Below are 17,802 nucleotides of genomic sequence, written 5' to 3'. Positions count from 1 at the left end.
AACTTTATGATCTAATTAATGCCTTGTTTTATTCAGCTGTGTCTAAAATCTCATCACATACTGTTTAATGCATAAACTTTACATGCTATCATTACTGTACATGTATATCTTATTATTTTTCTTTATTTCTGGTTTTTGTTTTGTCTTCTGCAGGATAAAGTAAGGACCAGTTGTCATAGGTCTTAGAGGACACCATGCCTATTGCAGATATGAAGCAAGCCCATAACGGCAAGAGCACCCCTCTTGGAATTTTGAACAAAGGTCCAGAGTTCTTTAGGCAGCAGGCCCTATGGAACCAGAGACATCATGGGAAGTCTGCGGCTGAGCAACTGGCAGAATCACGCTCTCAGTTCTTGAAATGGGACCCAGATGCACCTCGCAAGCAGTTGAACGACAATAGTAACAATCACAGTACAGACCGTCGACTTGATAGCAATAGGACCAATTCAAAACAATCGAGAGGCAGGACAGTGTCACCTGTGGCTCATAACGAACAAATCATTAAACAGGAGAGGATTGATGAGATTGAAAAGAGAGAAAGCCGGAGAGGGCGCGACAAGAACCGGGAAAACCGGAGATCAAGAAAGCGCATGAAAGACCATGCTAATGATGTAAATGGTAATAATAACAAAACAGTCGCTTTTGAGAAGGCTTCACTAGATTCACCTGAGCGTGATGAAAATTTGAAAGAAACTGAAGCTCATAAAGTGAGTGAAAGTGGAGGGGAAACTGGTGGGACCACGGATGGTGCAGAATTTCATGCTCAACATAGAAAGTTGATGGAAGGAAGATCCAAGGTTTCTCCTCGGCCTTCTGTCAAAGAAATGGTCTCTAAGATTGGAGGTGAGACATCAAGTGAAAGAACAGCTGATGAAACTCCTACCAGATTGTTGGATCACAGAGGGAGAGACAGACCAAAGAGAAATTTAACTTTTATGTCTAGCGAATCTAGTGAAACCAGCCCAGTCTTACCACGCAAGGGGGATTACTTCTCCCGCAACACAAGACCTCCTGCAGTTAGGGGGAGGGAGCGTGTGAGACCTCCCAATGTCTCAAAGCAAAGAAACAACATTGCTGATCCAAAGTCTCCAACAGGATCCCACATTCAAAATGTCCTCAATGTTTTGCATCAGCAAGCAAGTACATCATCTTCATCCCATGATGAAACGCCTAGAAGAAGTATCAGGAAATCTGGTGCAAAAGTCAGGGGAAAGTCCTGCCCACCAACGAGCCGATCAAAACCCTCCCTTGCTGATTTGCTGGCCAAAGATGCAAATGCCGGCAGACCAAGAAGTAAGGACTTGAATGACCTAGAAAATTTAACCAGCACAGAGAGTGACGATTCACACGTTGTCAAATCAAGGATCCGGTCTTTCCAATCGCCGGCAACTCAGGAAAAGCAAACTGTAGCAAAGACTCTATCAAAGAAGCCTTCTAATACATTGTGTGATCATACCAGCAATCATACATCATCTAAAGAGAAATATTCGGCTGAATGTCAAATTAGCCCAACAACTCGATCAAAACAATTTTCGGATAAAAACTCTGTCAACTCAGCCTCTCCCAGGGGTAATGAAAGAAAGGCAGCACCAAAGGGAAAGTCTGCAATACTACCCAATCCCTCAGATATTTATTCGCTTCCTCATAAACCAAAGAAAAATCACAAGAGACAGCCATCAACGTCGGATGCCAGCCATTGCTCTTCATCCAGCGACAGAGGTGGTGAAAAACCAGTTTTACATCCTAAACTGGTTTCTAACCATAACACCATAGCATTGTCAAAAAAGCCATTGGTCAAGTCTAAGTCTGCAGATGTTGGTCTGATGAAAGGCAAGGGAAATTCATCCCAGTCATTGGCCAAGACATCGACTTGTAAACCTGCACTTCCAAAGAAACCGGATGTTTCAATAATAAACAAGTACACAAGAATGTCATATCATTTTTACGAAGAAGTTACTGACCCAAATGGGGATCTGACACAAGGTGCTGCTGTTGACCAAAAGGAAAATATTTTTGAAAATCCTGCACACTTTAGCGACCCAGAAGAATCATTCGAGATCGTCTCAGATGTCACCAACCCTGATAATACTGCCCCGCCCAATATACCTGATAATGTAGCTGTGGTTGTTGAAGACAAGGAAGAAGGGGATGATGATCCAAAGCAAGGCTCAATGTTCTCTTCTTTAAGTACCCATATGAAGAGGTTAAAGGGTATGCTCCTACGGGAAAAAGATCCACAAGCGACTCGAAGAGGACATGACAACGTTAATGAGGAGCAAGCTACTGAAGAAAACAGAACGAAAATGTCAAACGATCAGTCAGGACTCTTTGCTAAACGAAGCAGAAGAATGAATTACCAGAGTCCAACACAAAGAAAGTTAGCGGCTCAGTTGGGTTTAGAGTGTAAGGAAAAGGCTGTTGAATTCGGATATCACAATGTGAAGGAAAAGAATGACGATGTACCCTTGAACCATGAAGGACAAACTCACAAAATATCCTCTGGAGAAACAGGACAGTGTAAAGACATGAATGATGATGACAGCAAGAATATTAGGTTAATGCTTCCTGTTCACTCCAAGTCCTGCAGTTGGGATGATTTCAACAGTAAGCAAAGATTGAAGACTTCTCTTTCCGATAATACTTCTCTGGCAACGTCTTTGAGTTGTAACAAAGCCGCCATTCGAAAGTCAGAAGAAAAAATAGCGTCTTGTGAGTCAGAAAAAGAAAAAACATCAAGTCACGCACCTTTCCAGATGCCCCATGAAAAACAGAAGCAGGATTTGAGTAAGAAACTTGAACTGTTTCTCAAAAAGAGCAAGGCATATGACAGTCCTGGAAGTTCCCCAACTAAAGGGTCATGTGAATCGGGGAAACTGAAAAAGAAAGTGAGTTTTGACGACTCTGGAATACCAGAGTCCGTAGAAAGGACATCAGAAAAACAAACCTTGATACGGAAGGTGTCAATTACACCTTTAAATCAAAATTACGATGAAGTGGAATATGATATGGATTCAAAGAAGGATTTAGTGGAGGAAACCATAATTATAGACAGTTCCAATTCCATTCGATTAGCTACACCAAGGACAACGCATGCATCATCTGCAACATCAGACACCCGAAATGCACTGAAGATTTCAGAAGAGCATGCTGTTTGTGCAGATAGCCAAGAGATTTCTGGTGCGGAAGAAGTTGAAATGTTGGTTGAATTGTATGATGATCCAGGACAAACAGCACCATCAAAAAAGTCTTTGGAAAGGGAACCATCTTCTGATGACAACCAAGTCAGTGCCACTGGAAAGTGCCAAAAGACGTCCAAACTTGTGGAATTAAGAAAAGCCTCAGTGAGTACAGACTTAGACACATCCCCAACCCATGATTACAGAGGTACACCTCACGAGGCTGATGTAGAAAAGAAGCACAAAAGTGGCACATGTACCTCTTCTTCAGGTTATGCGAGAGCAAAAGGGGAATATGACACATCATCAAGGTCAGATGACTGTGGTTTAGGAGCAACCAGAGGAAAAGTTAAACATTTGAAACCCTACAATGCAAGACCATTCCGTAACAAGAATTTCAGCAGTGATGAAGATGTTATACCTGAGGAACACACACGGAAGTCATTTTGGCAGACCAAGGCCCAACTAGATATACAAGTACAAAATACTAAACAGAAGACTGGTCAAGCTCGACTTGAGAGTTTTGAATCTTCAGGTGATGGGGATGTTTCTATTGAATCATCCAGTATACGACGTTCCAAGTCAGAACCAAGCAATGCCACATCAGCTGATGGACTTGATCAGTTCTTTGAAAGGATGGGTCTAGATGAAAGCCTCCTGAAGGTGGTTGGCGAACCACATGTCTATGATGAAGAAGAAGTCTTTCATGAGATGCATGTCTGGAGGCCACGGGCGCACCGGGGATCGGAGAGTGATGACTCCAACACGTCCTATGCCATGTCAGAGACGAGCAATGTCAGTGAGGAAGGCGTGATGAACCTGAGGAAGTTCACTAAGCAGCTTCCAGACCAGTCCATGTCCATTGTCACCAAGAATGCAAGGGTCATCAAGTGGATGTGCCAATGCAAGAAAGCCAGGAACCAAAGCATATCATGACATCTGCTGCTTCCCAACACATTACATGTGTGAGTATATACATGTATAACATAAAAAAATCAGATGTGCCCTGCCACTTGCATGCATCTGTCTTTGAGAATATCTATTCTGATGGGCATTCTGGGGAACTTCCAGTTTAGCCTAACCTAGGTGGAAGCTGCAGCTACATGTATTGTCCTTACTGTTACAAGTTGAATGCTTTTTCGTGAAACATAGGCAGTATACAGATGTTGGGTGTTGCAATACTACAAACAGTGGCTGCAGAGCAGAGACAGCATATACATACCCTCCATTCTCACACTTTAGTCTTTTTCTTGTTCTTGACAAATGTCTGTTGGCAGATGTTGGTACAAAAAATGGAATTAATCCTAGTTAAAACAGAAAAAAAATGACTACAGTGTAAAAAAGAGATATGAAAAGGTATAGCCGGCGGGTGCTTTGTACGCACTGTTTTGTAGTCTTGCCATGTCAGACGCATCGATCACGTTAGTGTATAAACTGCAAAGTTATAGCTCCCGCCTCTGCGAAGATTGTAGGCTACCATTGGAGTAGAAAATCTTTTCAATTTGAGCATTCACTTTCATGATATTTAAGAATCTCATTTTAGTGAGAAGTTCCAGTGGGATAGTTTGTTCTTCAGATATCATGCACTTCATATTTTATTTGCATTCTCAAAATCCCCTCAATGACAAAAAACAGGACTGTAAATTTGTATTTTTCTTTCAGCCAACAACTATGATATTGCAATATGTTGGCAGCCTTGTTGATATAGATGTTGGCTTGCACAGCACATTCTCCTCCCCCTCCTCTATCTATTAAACTGTATCTGTGACCTTGCAAGTCTTGACAAGATACTCAAACCGACTTCACAAAGCATATAATAGCAGGTGAATCTGTCTGCTATAGATAGATCCACTTGATACCCTGATATCCATTGACAGGATGACTAAGGGTCCCTTAAAATAGACGTCATGTATATATCCAGCAGAAGAAAACAACAAACTGTTGTCAGGTCTGAAAACCACACTCACGCATGCCGATACCCCTGGCGGTGCCTGCAGGGAAAGATTACACAAAGGCCAGGGGTATTTCGCCCCCGAATTGCTCAAAAGAGCCCTGGAAATTGAGAAAAAAAGAGAGGAAAAGACCCCCTGAAAATCCTCATTCGCTGCAATGTTCACGTTTATCCAAGGTAGCATGTTTAGGCAGTAGGTTGCAAAAAGTAGTCCCCATAAATTTTTTGCCTGTGTGCATAACATACAGTATGTACAGTGTATTTCACGATTGCAACTTTGAATGGTGATATTATCAGCTTAAGATTGTATTGACTTTGATCATTTCTAAAACAAGGAAACTGAATTTGAAAAAAAAATCAAAAATCCATATTTTATTGTTCAAAACAGAAATCAGAAACAGAAATCCTCTGAAAAAATTGTTATTCCCAATAAATCGTGGGCCCAGCAACCACTGTGCAGTGCCAGATATAGCTCTATCCCTTGTATTGTTGAACAACAAACAGAGTAGCATCAACTCCCATAAAAATATTTTGGTCTGATGCCGCCAGGGTTGATTTTGAATGAAAATTTAAAACATTGAGAGGGGGCTAGATGCCAAATTTTAATGGCTGAAAATGTGCTTATTTAAAAGTATTGGCTGAAAACACTTTCAATGACAACTAAAATGCTTGCAATATCAGAAATGTTCTCATTCACATTATTCTAGACCCTTTACCAAACTCTAAAGGGCCTTATACTTTACAATGCCCATGTGTGAAACCAGGTATTGTCTGACCTTTCCATTTCCTTGTACTCTATAGGTATGACATTAACATTCTGCAATGTGTTGACATGACATTAAACATGAATGCCCAGGGTGAATGAAATTCTTTGATATATTACTAGTCTTGTAATGCAGACCTCCCATATGGGGGCACTCAGATTTGTCTATAAAGCTATTGTGAGCTAAACCATCCCAAGCATGTTTATTTTTTGAAAGGACAAGTCCATCCCCCCCAAAATTGATTTGAATAAAAAGAGAAAAATCCAACAAGCATAACACTGAAAATTTCATTAAAATCGGATGTAAAATAAGAAAGTTGTGACATCTTAAAGTTTTGCTTAATTTCACAAAACAGTTATATGCACATCCTGGTCGGTATGCAAATGAGGAGAGTAATGATATTATCCACTCACTACTTCTTTTGCATTTTATTTTATGAAATATTCTAATTTCTCCTCATTGTCAAGTGAAACAATGATTAATTCCTCCCCGAACTTATGGAATTAGCATTGTTTAATACTATATGATTAATTCAAATTGGTCCTTTTTGTCAAATATGTAAAAAATTAAATATATAATTCAAACAATAGAAAACAAAAGAAATAGTGAGTGAGGGACATCATCGACTGTCTCATTTGCATGTCACTGAGTTCTGCATATCACTGTTTTGTGAAAAGTAAGCGAAACTTTAAAATCATAACTTTCTTATTTTACATTCAATTTTGATGAAATTTTCAGCATTTAATATGCTAGTTTGATTTTCTCTATTTATTAAAATCAACATTTTTTTTGGGATGGACTTGACCTTTTAAGATAAACTCCAGTTGTGGGGACGATCTCAAAATGACTTTTTACAGAATTTAATATAATGATCACCAAAGTGTCTGTTTGTATGAATAAAAAATATGTGCCAAAGGATTCTGGAAGAAATTGTGTAATTGCTGAGAAATAAGCAAAATAAGCGCGGATTCTGTCACTTCCGTCGGGTCTTTATTCCAGCAATAATAATACACTGTCCCACATGTGCCTATCTGTGTTGGCGATCTTCAGTGTGATCGTTTTTTAGCTTAGATATTATGATTTCACAAAGTTCAGTTTATGTAACTGTACCAGATCTAGATCCACAATGATATAGTAATACTTAACCTTGGTTTTACAGACTTTCTCACGAAATCAGTATTTTACTGCAACTACTGTCATTTAGCTTTAAGTCAAATAAATAATACTTTACAGTTGCAAATGTTTTCTTGTTAATTGGAGGCCTCTTCAGACCAAATTTGGGGAAAGATTCTGTACCCTGTAATACATGATATTTAATACATATACTCAGAATGATACCACCCTTTTCTTCGACTGTTTTTCTTTCAATTTCAAGAAAACATTCACTTTTTCTGAATTTTTAATTAGAAAAAAATATATATATCCTCATGCATGTACACTGGGACTCTTTTCTTTATTTATTCCAATATTAAAATCAACCTCATTGTAAATCCTGTGGCCTTCATATTAATGGATCCAGTGAATATGTCTAGACGGAGACTACCCGGTACTCATTCATTTTTGTTTTTCCTCACATTGCTTCTCGATGGAACGTAGCCACTAGCGTACCTACGGGGGGGGGGGGGGGGGGGGGGGGCAGAGGGGGCAGATTGCCCCCCTGACGAGTCACAACCCATGCAAGGGAAATATCCCTGTCCCCCCTGACGAATCTTGAAGACCTTTATTTTATTTTTTAATTTTTATTTTTTTGCTTGTCAAATATTTTTCTGGTACGAAATCCTTTATTAGTGGTTAAAAACTTTTTTTTTGGGGGGGGGGGCTTGTCAAATTTTTTTCTGTTACGAAATCCTTTTTTTTTTTTTGCTTGTCAAATTTTTTGGCGGACGAATTTGCCCCCCCTGTGGAAAATCCTAGGTACGCCACTGAACGTAGCTCCATGTAGGCCTCCCTAAATGACATTGACCTCCTTACAAACCAAAAGTATGAAATCAATGAAATTCAACTCCCATCTCAAAGTGTGAAAGAATTCCAAGAATGAAATAAAGTTGTATACATCTGTATGGTATTACATGTAGGATCATGTTGCTGCCCTCCCTTGATAATTTTTTTTAGTTGAATATAAAGTAAAAATAATGCATAAAAGTATTGCTGAATGTAATCTGTCAAAGAATACCGTAATAAAATCATGAGTTTTTAAAAGTTTTGATATGTCATCGGTATGTAAACAACTCCTCCGTATGTTGAGTGATAAAAATTCCCCAAATGCCATTTTTGAGAAAAAAAAATAAAGAAATAAAGTGATCTTATCTGTGCAGTGGAAATATCATCAGACTCGTCATTTTATTCCTTCTAAAAGAAAGCTATTTGAATCAATCGTATTCCATTCAAAAGTTGGATGGGGAAGATGCTAGCATATGTCACAAAGAGAAAACTTTCAAAATTCATATTAACTCACTCATTTGGATTTTCACCAAACCATCACCAATATTTTTTGTTGTTGCTTATATAACTTATCATCAGTGGGAACTTTCCCTTCAAGGCAAACTTTACATGTCCCTCCTATGAATCTGTTTTATATTAATATGGGGATAATCAAAGAAAAGAAAGTGATATTTGAAAGAAAAAAAGTTCAATCTTAAACTGGAATATTTTAATAGAAGATGCACTTTGAATTTCATTTCTGATTAAACTGCTGTCTGGGTACACACATACACATACAGAACACACAGTTCAAAGTCTTGTCATTTATTTACTTATTTTCTATCTCTTCTATTATTAGTAGAAAATTGTGTACTGAGTGAGGGGTAAAAAGCAAATACCCCCCCCCCCCCCCGTGGTTTCCTATGTTATAAAATGTGCCATGTGAGTGGTGTGGAAGGGTTCTTCAAAATGGGGGTTACATGATTGTATGGTTTGTACATGTATATGCATGAATTGTATTTGTAAAACAATGTCTATTTATCAAATCAATCATAAAATCATATCATAATGTACATGTATGTACAATGTACATGTATACATGTATACACGTACAGTGTACATGTACTGTAGATGGTGTGCTTGAAAAACATTTAGGTCCCAATTTTTTGCGAGAAAGCAGAAATCCCACTCTAATTAGGCTCTTTCACAGCCCCTTTAATTTCCTTGCATTCTCTATTATTTTGTTAACAATTCGATGAAATGTGAGTGTGCAGCATTGCAAGGAGGCTTCCCAAGGGCCTAAGGACACAGTTCTAACTTTTAGTTTAGGACGTGAGGTGTCTACATGTAAAGTGTTATTCATCATCTACTGTACATTTAACAGATTCTTCAAAATATTTTTATCCAAGACAGGGGCGGATCCAGGAGGGGGCCGAGCCGGCCCCGGCCCCCCCCCTATTTTTTGACAACCTGCAGAAAAAGTGTACTATAGGAAAAACACTAAAGAAAAGTAGGAAAGAGGTATCATACCCAGGATGTGTAATTTACAACCTCGTAACGGCCGGCCCGACCCCGAAAGGAAACAAGAAAAGGGTGAGGGGAAGAATTGGAAAAAGAACTTTATATAAAAAATTTCGCTCGCGCTTCGCGCTCGCATTGCCTGTGCCAATGAATCCCATTCAAGAGGATTAAATGACACTTATATATCCAGATCTGAAATCAATTTGCACACAATATTTTAGCTCGCACATCAAGCTATAATTATTTTGTTTGTTTTACACAAAATGTTTATATCAATATTTTCAGCTCGCGCTGCGCGCTCGCATTGTTTGATTTGTGAGTTACCTATCCTCTTTGGAAATACTTACCAAAATTTGTCAAAATGCTCCTTTATCATGTCAGTATATAAAAAAATTGAGCTTGTGCTTCGCGCTCGCATTTAATTGTTTGAGACACACAGCTTTTTCTGTATTTAAATAAAAACGCGCTTAGACTGTCCAGTTTTCAGGTCGGAATATCAAAAATTTTGAGCTCACGCTTCGCACTCTCATTATTTAATTGGTGATACTTGTATCCTCTTCATTAATCACTAAAAACAGTCCTAATTGAGTCCCTTTTCACGTTACTATGATAAAATTTCAGCTCGCGCTTCGCGCTCGCATTGTTCAGTTGGATACTTATCTTTTTCATGATTATAAAATCTCCTCAGAATCTTCAGGTCTAAGGACATAAAATATCAAAGAATTTGAGCTCGCGCTTCGCGCTCGCATTATATATTAAGACCACATGAGATACCTTATCTTGTTTATAACAATAAAAACTAACATATACTTAAAACTTCAGTCTCTAGTTAGGACTACCCCCTGAACCCCCCCCCCCCCAAAAAAAAATCAGATTATAGCGGCCAATCGAGAAAAATGTTGATGAAAATATATTTCGGCCCCCCCTATTGGCGAAAGCTGGATCCGCCCCTTCAGGATGTACGGCAACATTGCCAATAATCCAACTTCCATTTGACCAACCCTAATTGGATTTCTTCAGCCCTTCATTGATTCAATTTAAGTTTGCTTGGCATACATATCGTCTACTACTAGATTAGTCTACTTTTGGCAGCAAAACAGACAAAGTTGTCAAAACTTTTCTAAGGTTTTGGTGATGAACTTGACAACAGTCTGGCTCTTCTCATTCTTGCCAAAATATGTGGGTTGCCCTTGTACTTCATTGTGTCTCATCTAGAGACACAACTCTTTATGCATTTACCCCAAAACAAAACTTACATGTACATGTATTAAAGCCCATTCTATAAAAAAAAAAATTATCAGTTGAAAGATTTCTAAAAGATGTTTTTTATTTGAACTGATAATTACACAACCTTTCTATTGATACAAAATCTGTTTCTGACTTGAAAAACAAAAGAAAACGATACAAAAGTGAAAAGGAAAGGAAATATTGTAAAAATAACAGAAAAAAAATGATTAAAAAACATTGGCAAAGATTTCAGGAAAATCCATCTAAGAATAAGAAAGTTATTAGAATGTTAATTATTCGAGTGGTGACGTCATATGCGAGCAGCTTTTCTACAGTACGTATTGTATGGTACAGAATCAATGAAATGTCATTTTCTCGGAAAATTAAGAATGTTTTTATCCCTTCATTATATCAATACACAAATCATTTCACAAGCTCTACCAAAAATAAAATAAAAAAGAAGTCATCACGAAGACACGAACAATTAAAAAGTGACATTTATTCATTTTATAAGACATACCTTAGGGGCAGCTGCTCGTTTATGACGTCACCAATCAAAAACTTGAAATTATAACAACTTTCTTAATATTTGATGGATTTTCCTCAAATCTTCCCTAATATTTTTTATTATTTTTCCTGCCATTTTAATATAGAAACCTTTTAGTTTGAATTAGCGCAACGTTCTGTAACAATACTTGCGTGAAGCTTTAATATCAGATGCAGATCCAGAGTCGGACTTTCAAAGGGGTATGAATTTGTCAGAAACAATTGACCAGGAAAAAGAACAAGTTATCGTTCATTTTATGGAGGGCGCAATAAAGGCATTATAAGGAGTGTACCATTATATTTTCAATTCTTTGTGAGTGCGCCCGCACCAGCCTTCCTCCACCCTCCTGGATCTGCGCCAGCTTATCATAAAATAGAGGTCCATCAATGAGTCTGCCAGAACTCGATCATCAGTCCAGGAAGTGGGGTTTATGAACCAGAGGGTTCCTGTGTAGGAGATCTATTCAGATTGATCATAGTCGATTAGCTGAAACTAATTTTAATCACTACTTCAGGAAGTGGGGCTTAGATTCGGTGTGAATGTGCGAAGAAGACGTGTACATCCGGATATTTACACATGCCCATCAGCAAATTATATCAGTCTGTGGTGCTAATGTGCATAAACTTGCCGTCTCACAGGTACTTGTACTGGGCGTATAAGGAGTGGGAATTAGAGCTTTCAGTTGTCATAAGGATACAGATCACCTAAAAATCTAGCATACATGTAGGCAGGTATTGATATAAAGGGCCCAAGACTGATGAGAATGACATTTTCGAGGGGAGTTTGTTCTGTAAGACCAGTATATCAATGACAAACATATGTGATATCTGTATTTTTTTTCAGGAACATATATATGTACAGTTTAGGCCTCCACAGTTGTGGTTAGAGAACAAAACTCCAAGAAAAAAATTTTGATTAAAAATACACGTAAAGGGATCAGCCTCTGAGATGACGAGATATGAAAAGCTACTTCTCTTCTGTATACATGGAATCTGACTCGTAAAATGCTATGATAAATTGACTAGAAGCAAATTTCTGACAATGTGGACCCCTTCCAAAGCTTGTACAGTTTTGAAACGTAGAAGCCTACCCGTCCCCAACAACAAAGCATAGTTTCAGGTGTACAGGAAACACCCAATGTCAATGAGCCGGATTATTATGTTCATCACCGGACTGAAAGAGCATTCACCTCCGTCGGCAGTGTAGCTTTAGATTAGTACGCACTACCCAGAGATTTCATTCCTTAATCTACTCTTTCCTCATCTTCTCTTCCCATGTTCCTTATACAGATCTACATGTATGTAATTGATGTGATGGACTCCAGCCGGACGACACTAACAACCAAGCTAGCTCTCAGTTCAGAGGAGGTGACTGGTTAATCGATGTGGAGGGCTGGACTCGCTCGCAGGGAATGGACCGTATGCATCGATGTCATCGTGCCGCCATCTTAGAGGCTGTAGCCATTGCCTTGCATGCATTGGGATCGACAGCTGGTGCATCTCTGACAACTTTGTTTATGCGTTTTCCTATGTCCTCTGAGGGAGGGCGATATGAGGTTATGACATCATTTGCATATTGGTCTTTGAGAAGGAGTGCTCTTTTCACTGCTCTGATTTGACATCAATATATTCAAAACAGTAAAGTACTGGGAAATGTGTCATTATAAAGCCGTTTCTAATTTACAAACAAAACGCACTACTGTTATAACAATTGAATTTGATGATTGAACCGTCTGCACACATGTGTCAACTCGAGGTATTTTACAAATATTTAGGGGGTGAGTTGTAGTGTGTTGCTGAACATTATATGACCAGAGAGGTTCGGCCATGTGATATATCTCTGATGCGTTACACTGAGTATGTCCTCATCCAAAAAATCCCTGAGCAATTTACTTGCAGGACCAAAATGCCCAAACACCCAGCGGCACAGGTATGGACGTCAACTGTCACAGCAGCATCCGCCGTCCAAGGTGAAAGCTCCTTATTGTTACATCTGCACCAGATACAGTGTTTAGATCCCGTCTCCAGATCCTGCGATATCTATATACCACCTTCCATCAGCATTTCCAGAAACAGCAGTGTCTTCATTCGTTATACATGGATAACGTCCTGGGTGTCACAAGCATATTTTTATTGTGGGAGTGAAGGTGGGGGCGAGGATGGTGTACACAATAACAGGCACCTTGTCAAACGCCATAGTCGCTACTTTTGGCGCAGGAATCCTTTCAACAATTACCAACCCGTATTTCATCATAGACTGAAAGAATGGAGGATGCAGGAAAGATGCTAAAGCTGGTGGGTGTTTCAGAAAGTTTTTTGTAAAGTTAGTTACGTACAACTTTACGCACGACTGGAACATTAACTTAGGTGCTAAGTGAGCTACATAGAGATAGTGTGGCACGAGAAAGGTCATCAGTAGTGCGTAAAGTCTTGCGTAACTTTACGAACAGCTTTATGAAACACCCACTTGGACTTCTGCTAAAAGATGCAGCATAGACTTTTTGACAAGTTGCCTTTAACAATTCACCGCTCTCCAGGAATTAACATTCATTCCACATAAGAAAGAAGCCCTTGCGCAATATGATTTTTTTAACTGTTGCATGTATTACCTAAAATGGATGATCATATTTTCAACTGGGAAGGGTTATAGGAATCCAAATTTTACCTGTTGCATACTTTCCAACGTTTCAAACTGGAATTACTTTGCTCAAAATAAGAGAGAAACTGCATGGGAATGGTATTGTCTGTTGCCGGTTTGTGAAGGGTTTGAAAGACAGTATTGGTTATGGTTTTATTTTCCTAGTGTGATAAGGATGTGTGTCATACAATATGCATGCCCTGCTTTTGTTCTGCTTTCATTATACCAAACTCTTTACATTAAATTGCTCTATTTGGTAATTTTATTGTTCATGTACGCCATGTAGGCGTAAAATGTACCTTGCATATAAAACGCCGTACTTGGATTTGCAAATGGTTCAAATTCAGGTTAAAAATAATGTAGGCTCGGGGAATTTTCACCCCCAATAGTCTCAAAAGACACCTAGAAAAAAAAGAAGCCCTGAAAAATCCCCACTCACTGCTACATGTATGTGAACAGTGTTGCACATTAGGCAGTGGGTTGTTAAAAGTAGCCCAAAAATGAAAAAAATTGTTGCCTATTATTATTCATTGATTACCATTTCTAATTGAGTTACTATCTTCAATGAAAAGTCAACTGTCCAATGCTAATTTATTCCGCTTTGCTTGCCTATGGGAATGGTTCAAATCTGTTCAAATTTACATGCCTTCTTGAGTCCCTGCGTCAATTGAATATTCACTGCTCATTGATGGTATATATCTGCTTCGCTTGCCACTCCTTTTTTCTATGCCCCAAAACAATATTCATGAACACTGAAAACGATCAGATTCTTGTCCATTCAACCATTGCGCTGAAAAACCATGCTTTCATAGTTTCAGTGATAGCATTATTATTGTTGCAATATCTCCTCTTCTATCCCTATTAATCTGTGCCCATTTGAGAAATGGATTTATGTGTTCAACATTTTTGTCGCATACATAATTTTGTATTACACATAATATTTGTCATGTCAGATGCATTTGTAGTGTTATACATGCAAATACTGTATAGATGAAACCAGTGCCAGGGAAAAGGGTGAATGCTGCCCTCTATAGATGTAGAGATTGAGTTACACAGAGCTTTTGCTATGAAAATGTCCAATTATATATGCTGGGAAAGCGTTAGGTCACTATCATCCAATGCATAATTACTGCAGCAGTCAAGTATAAACCAATTGCTTTAAACCATCATTCCTTTTGAATTGGGTTCAATATTTTTACTCCTTTATATTCATGAAAGAAGCTTACGAAAAATACCATATTGTGATACAGAAGAAATCGGGTTGAAGACAGGCCCTATACGCCGTTATTCATTTATTTTTGTATTCATTGTTTCTAATTGTTTAGTATTCAAGTGTACCAATTATTCCCAGAACACTGATGCATGTTGATGCATGCACTGGCGGATCCAGGGGGAGGGAGGGGGGGTACAGGCGGCCCGTGCCCTCCCTTTTGAGAATCAGAATTAAAATTTGTAATGTAAAAATGCCATTAAAACAGAAGTGTGCGCCCCCTGTTGAAAGTGAAGACCTTTATTTTGTTATTTTTTATTTTTTTGCTTGTGAAATTTTTCCTCGGAAAAATGTGCCCCCCTATTGGAAAATCCTAGATCCGCCCCTGGATGTATGGTAAAAAACACTATTGAAGTACGTGACTGTACACTGTATGTATTCAAATTCTGCTGAGGTTCATGTATGATTGCAGATTTAATACTTTTCTCAGGAAAAGAAATGAAAGTGAGGTTTTTTTTTTTATACACCTGGTAAAGTTTGCATTATTTGAATGAGTGCCTATTCAAGTCGAAGCATTTCAAAGGCTGGGGGCCCGTAACCACTGCAGAAAGGGTACTGTAACAGTGCAAGTCCCAATTTCTAGAGTTATGTTTGATCACAGCTCTTTCTGCAAAGAGCTCCCAGATTGAGTATCAAAAAGAAATCCAGTGACTTCTTTTTAGTTGAATTTATCTCAAATCCTAAAAATCTGGTTTAAAAAACGTAGTTTACCCCTGCATTGATGGATTTCTATGGATTCCAAGAATTTTTTTGTGGTCTTCGGGAGAATTGATGCAGACAGATTTAATGTACCAGTTCATTGTTAATAGAATGTTCTATGATACATTCATTAATTGCCTACACTTGTCTCTTGTTTGTATTAAATTAGTAATATGAAGTAAAGTAAATGCTTTAATTATGTCCATGGTTCTCAAGATCAGGTGCAAAACAAGTTATGGTGTCACTTTTTATGCAGAACAATTGTTTTGTGTGCAGTTATGGTGCGTACTGTAGTATTTGTTTTTGTCTTAATTTTCTATAAAGATAATAATCTCCCATTGTATATGGACAGTAATTATTTATCTCCTTTGAGAGTAGTTTTGTATTCTATTTATTTTCTTTTGATGCATATTATTTATCTCTGATTTGCTACATATGAGTCTTTTATGTAGGGATAGAAAATACACTGTAATTTGGCAATTGTAAAATCCTGCAATTTTTTCATAGAATATCTTTCACTTGTAGATGCTTTCATTGGCTGCCGTCTTGTAATTATGATACTCTAGGAAATCTTGAAATTATCATTGCATATTCAGTTTCATGTAAAAGGGAATTTTTCAGGCAAATATTTTTGACAAACACATTGGTACTAGGGCTAAGCATAAGAAATGCCTTCTAACCAGAATCTGTTCTTTAGTGGGCCTTGTATCATTGAAGCTTAGCAGTTGATTGAGGGGCTGACTTTTATAAAATAAATCATACGCTGTAATCGGTGCAATCATTCGAGAGCAGCTCCATGATCGATTACTAAGCTATATGTCACAGGTTCCTTTTGTTCCCCTCTTTATTGACTATTGTATACAAAGGATTGGTCGTTCGAAATTTTAGAAAAGTAGTGTTTATCACGATTTGAATGCTTGGGGTTGTTTTCATGAGCTTTATTAACCAAAATGAATAAAAAAAAAAAAAAGGTTTTGTTTTAGCTTGACATTGTACTTAGAATTTTGAAAAAGAGTACCATTTTTTCCTGGTTGCAATTTTGTGTCTTTGGCGTGGTAAAACTGTCTTCAAAATGGGATTTAATGGAGTCTATATGTGACGTTACAAAATCAAAATGTAAAAAATCTGTTTATCTGATATTAAAGCTTTGATGGACTTTTGCCAATATGTTTCTATTGTTGGGGGTGAACTTACCTGTGTAAAGTACTGGAGGGCTGGTGTTCTGTTAGGGATCTGCAATGTACATGTAATGCTCCACCTTATTTCTAGTCTTGTACATGTACAGTATATATATATTGTTGTGTATTCTTTTTTTCCTTATATTTCTAATAAAAATTGTTAAAAACATGAGTGTACATAATCCTATTCAAGTTCAGAAAATTTACATATGTACAAAATCAAGTATGTGATGTACAGAGAAGTATTAATATATCTGTGGAATGTTGCCATTGATATTAACAATGATATGCTATATTTGTAATGTGTAACTCAAGGGTTCTGGGAACCAATATGATGTTTGTCAAATGTTCTTGCTTATGCCATATAATTTATGATATATACATATATAAGTATGAAATATTAGAATTGTATTAACAGGTCAAAGTGCAGAAATTTTGATTGATATTCAACCCATTTCTAAACGGCCTGATAGTACATGTTCATGATTGTGCAAAGATACCATACCACTTTGAAAAAGAATTTTCACAACTACTACGCAGATGCTTGCTGCAACGTTGAGAATCTATTGAAAATGCCCGTCTCAGAGGTCATTGTCGAAAATTGGTGAACCAGACAGCAGATCGTCCTAAGCTTCGGAGCTGATGAAAACTTGCAAATATGTTGTTTGTACAGACTCCAGGACGACACTACTGTTTTGATTCAACACTTTTCGACAAAGGCTGCTTTGTAATGAAGGGCTTTTGACAATAGATTCACTAAGTTCCAGAAAGTGTCTGCGTAGTGATTGCATAATTCCGTTCTCTCAGATGGACGCTTGAGATTTAAATGCACGTTATACAAGGTGTATTTGGTTTAGAAGGGCAGCCAAAATGGGAAGAGGAAGAAAATGTTGGAGGCTGAAATTGGTACTT

At 38.0% G+C, this 17,802-nt stretch overlaps 1 protein-coding gene across 1 annotated transcript in view; it reads left to right on the top strand.

The window, feature by feature from the left end:
* The window catches only part of LOC129280711 (uncharacterized), a 47,313-nt gene extending 30,654 nt beyond the window's left edge, over positions 1-16,659 (top strand). The window contains exons 3-4 of the mRNA XM_064111755.1: positions 154-4,141; positions 12,396-16,659. Of these exons, the coding sequence (XP_063967825.1) occupies positions 195-4,112 (3,918 nt within the window). The 5' untranslated portion in view covers positions 154-194 and the 3' untranslated portion in view covers positions 4,113-4,141; positions 12,396-16,659. The remainder of the gene's footprint in view (positions 1-153; positions 4,142-12,395) is intronic.
* Positions 16,660-17,802: the final 1,143 nt, after the last annotated feature.

This window comes from Lytechinus pictus, chromosome 17, assembly GCF_037042905.1.
Source record: "Lytechinus pictus isolate F3 Inbred chromosome 17, Lp3.0, whole genome shotgun sequence".
Classification (NCBI taxonomy): domain Eukaryota; kingdom Metazoa; phylum Echinodermata; class Echinoidea; order Temnopleuroida; family Toxopneustidae; genus Lytechinus; species Lytechinus pictus.
This window is presented reverse-complemented; position numbering and strand designations above follow the sequence as displayed.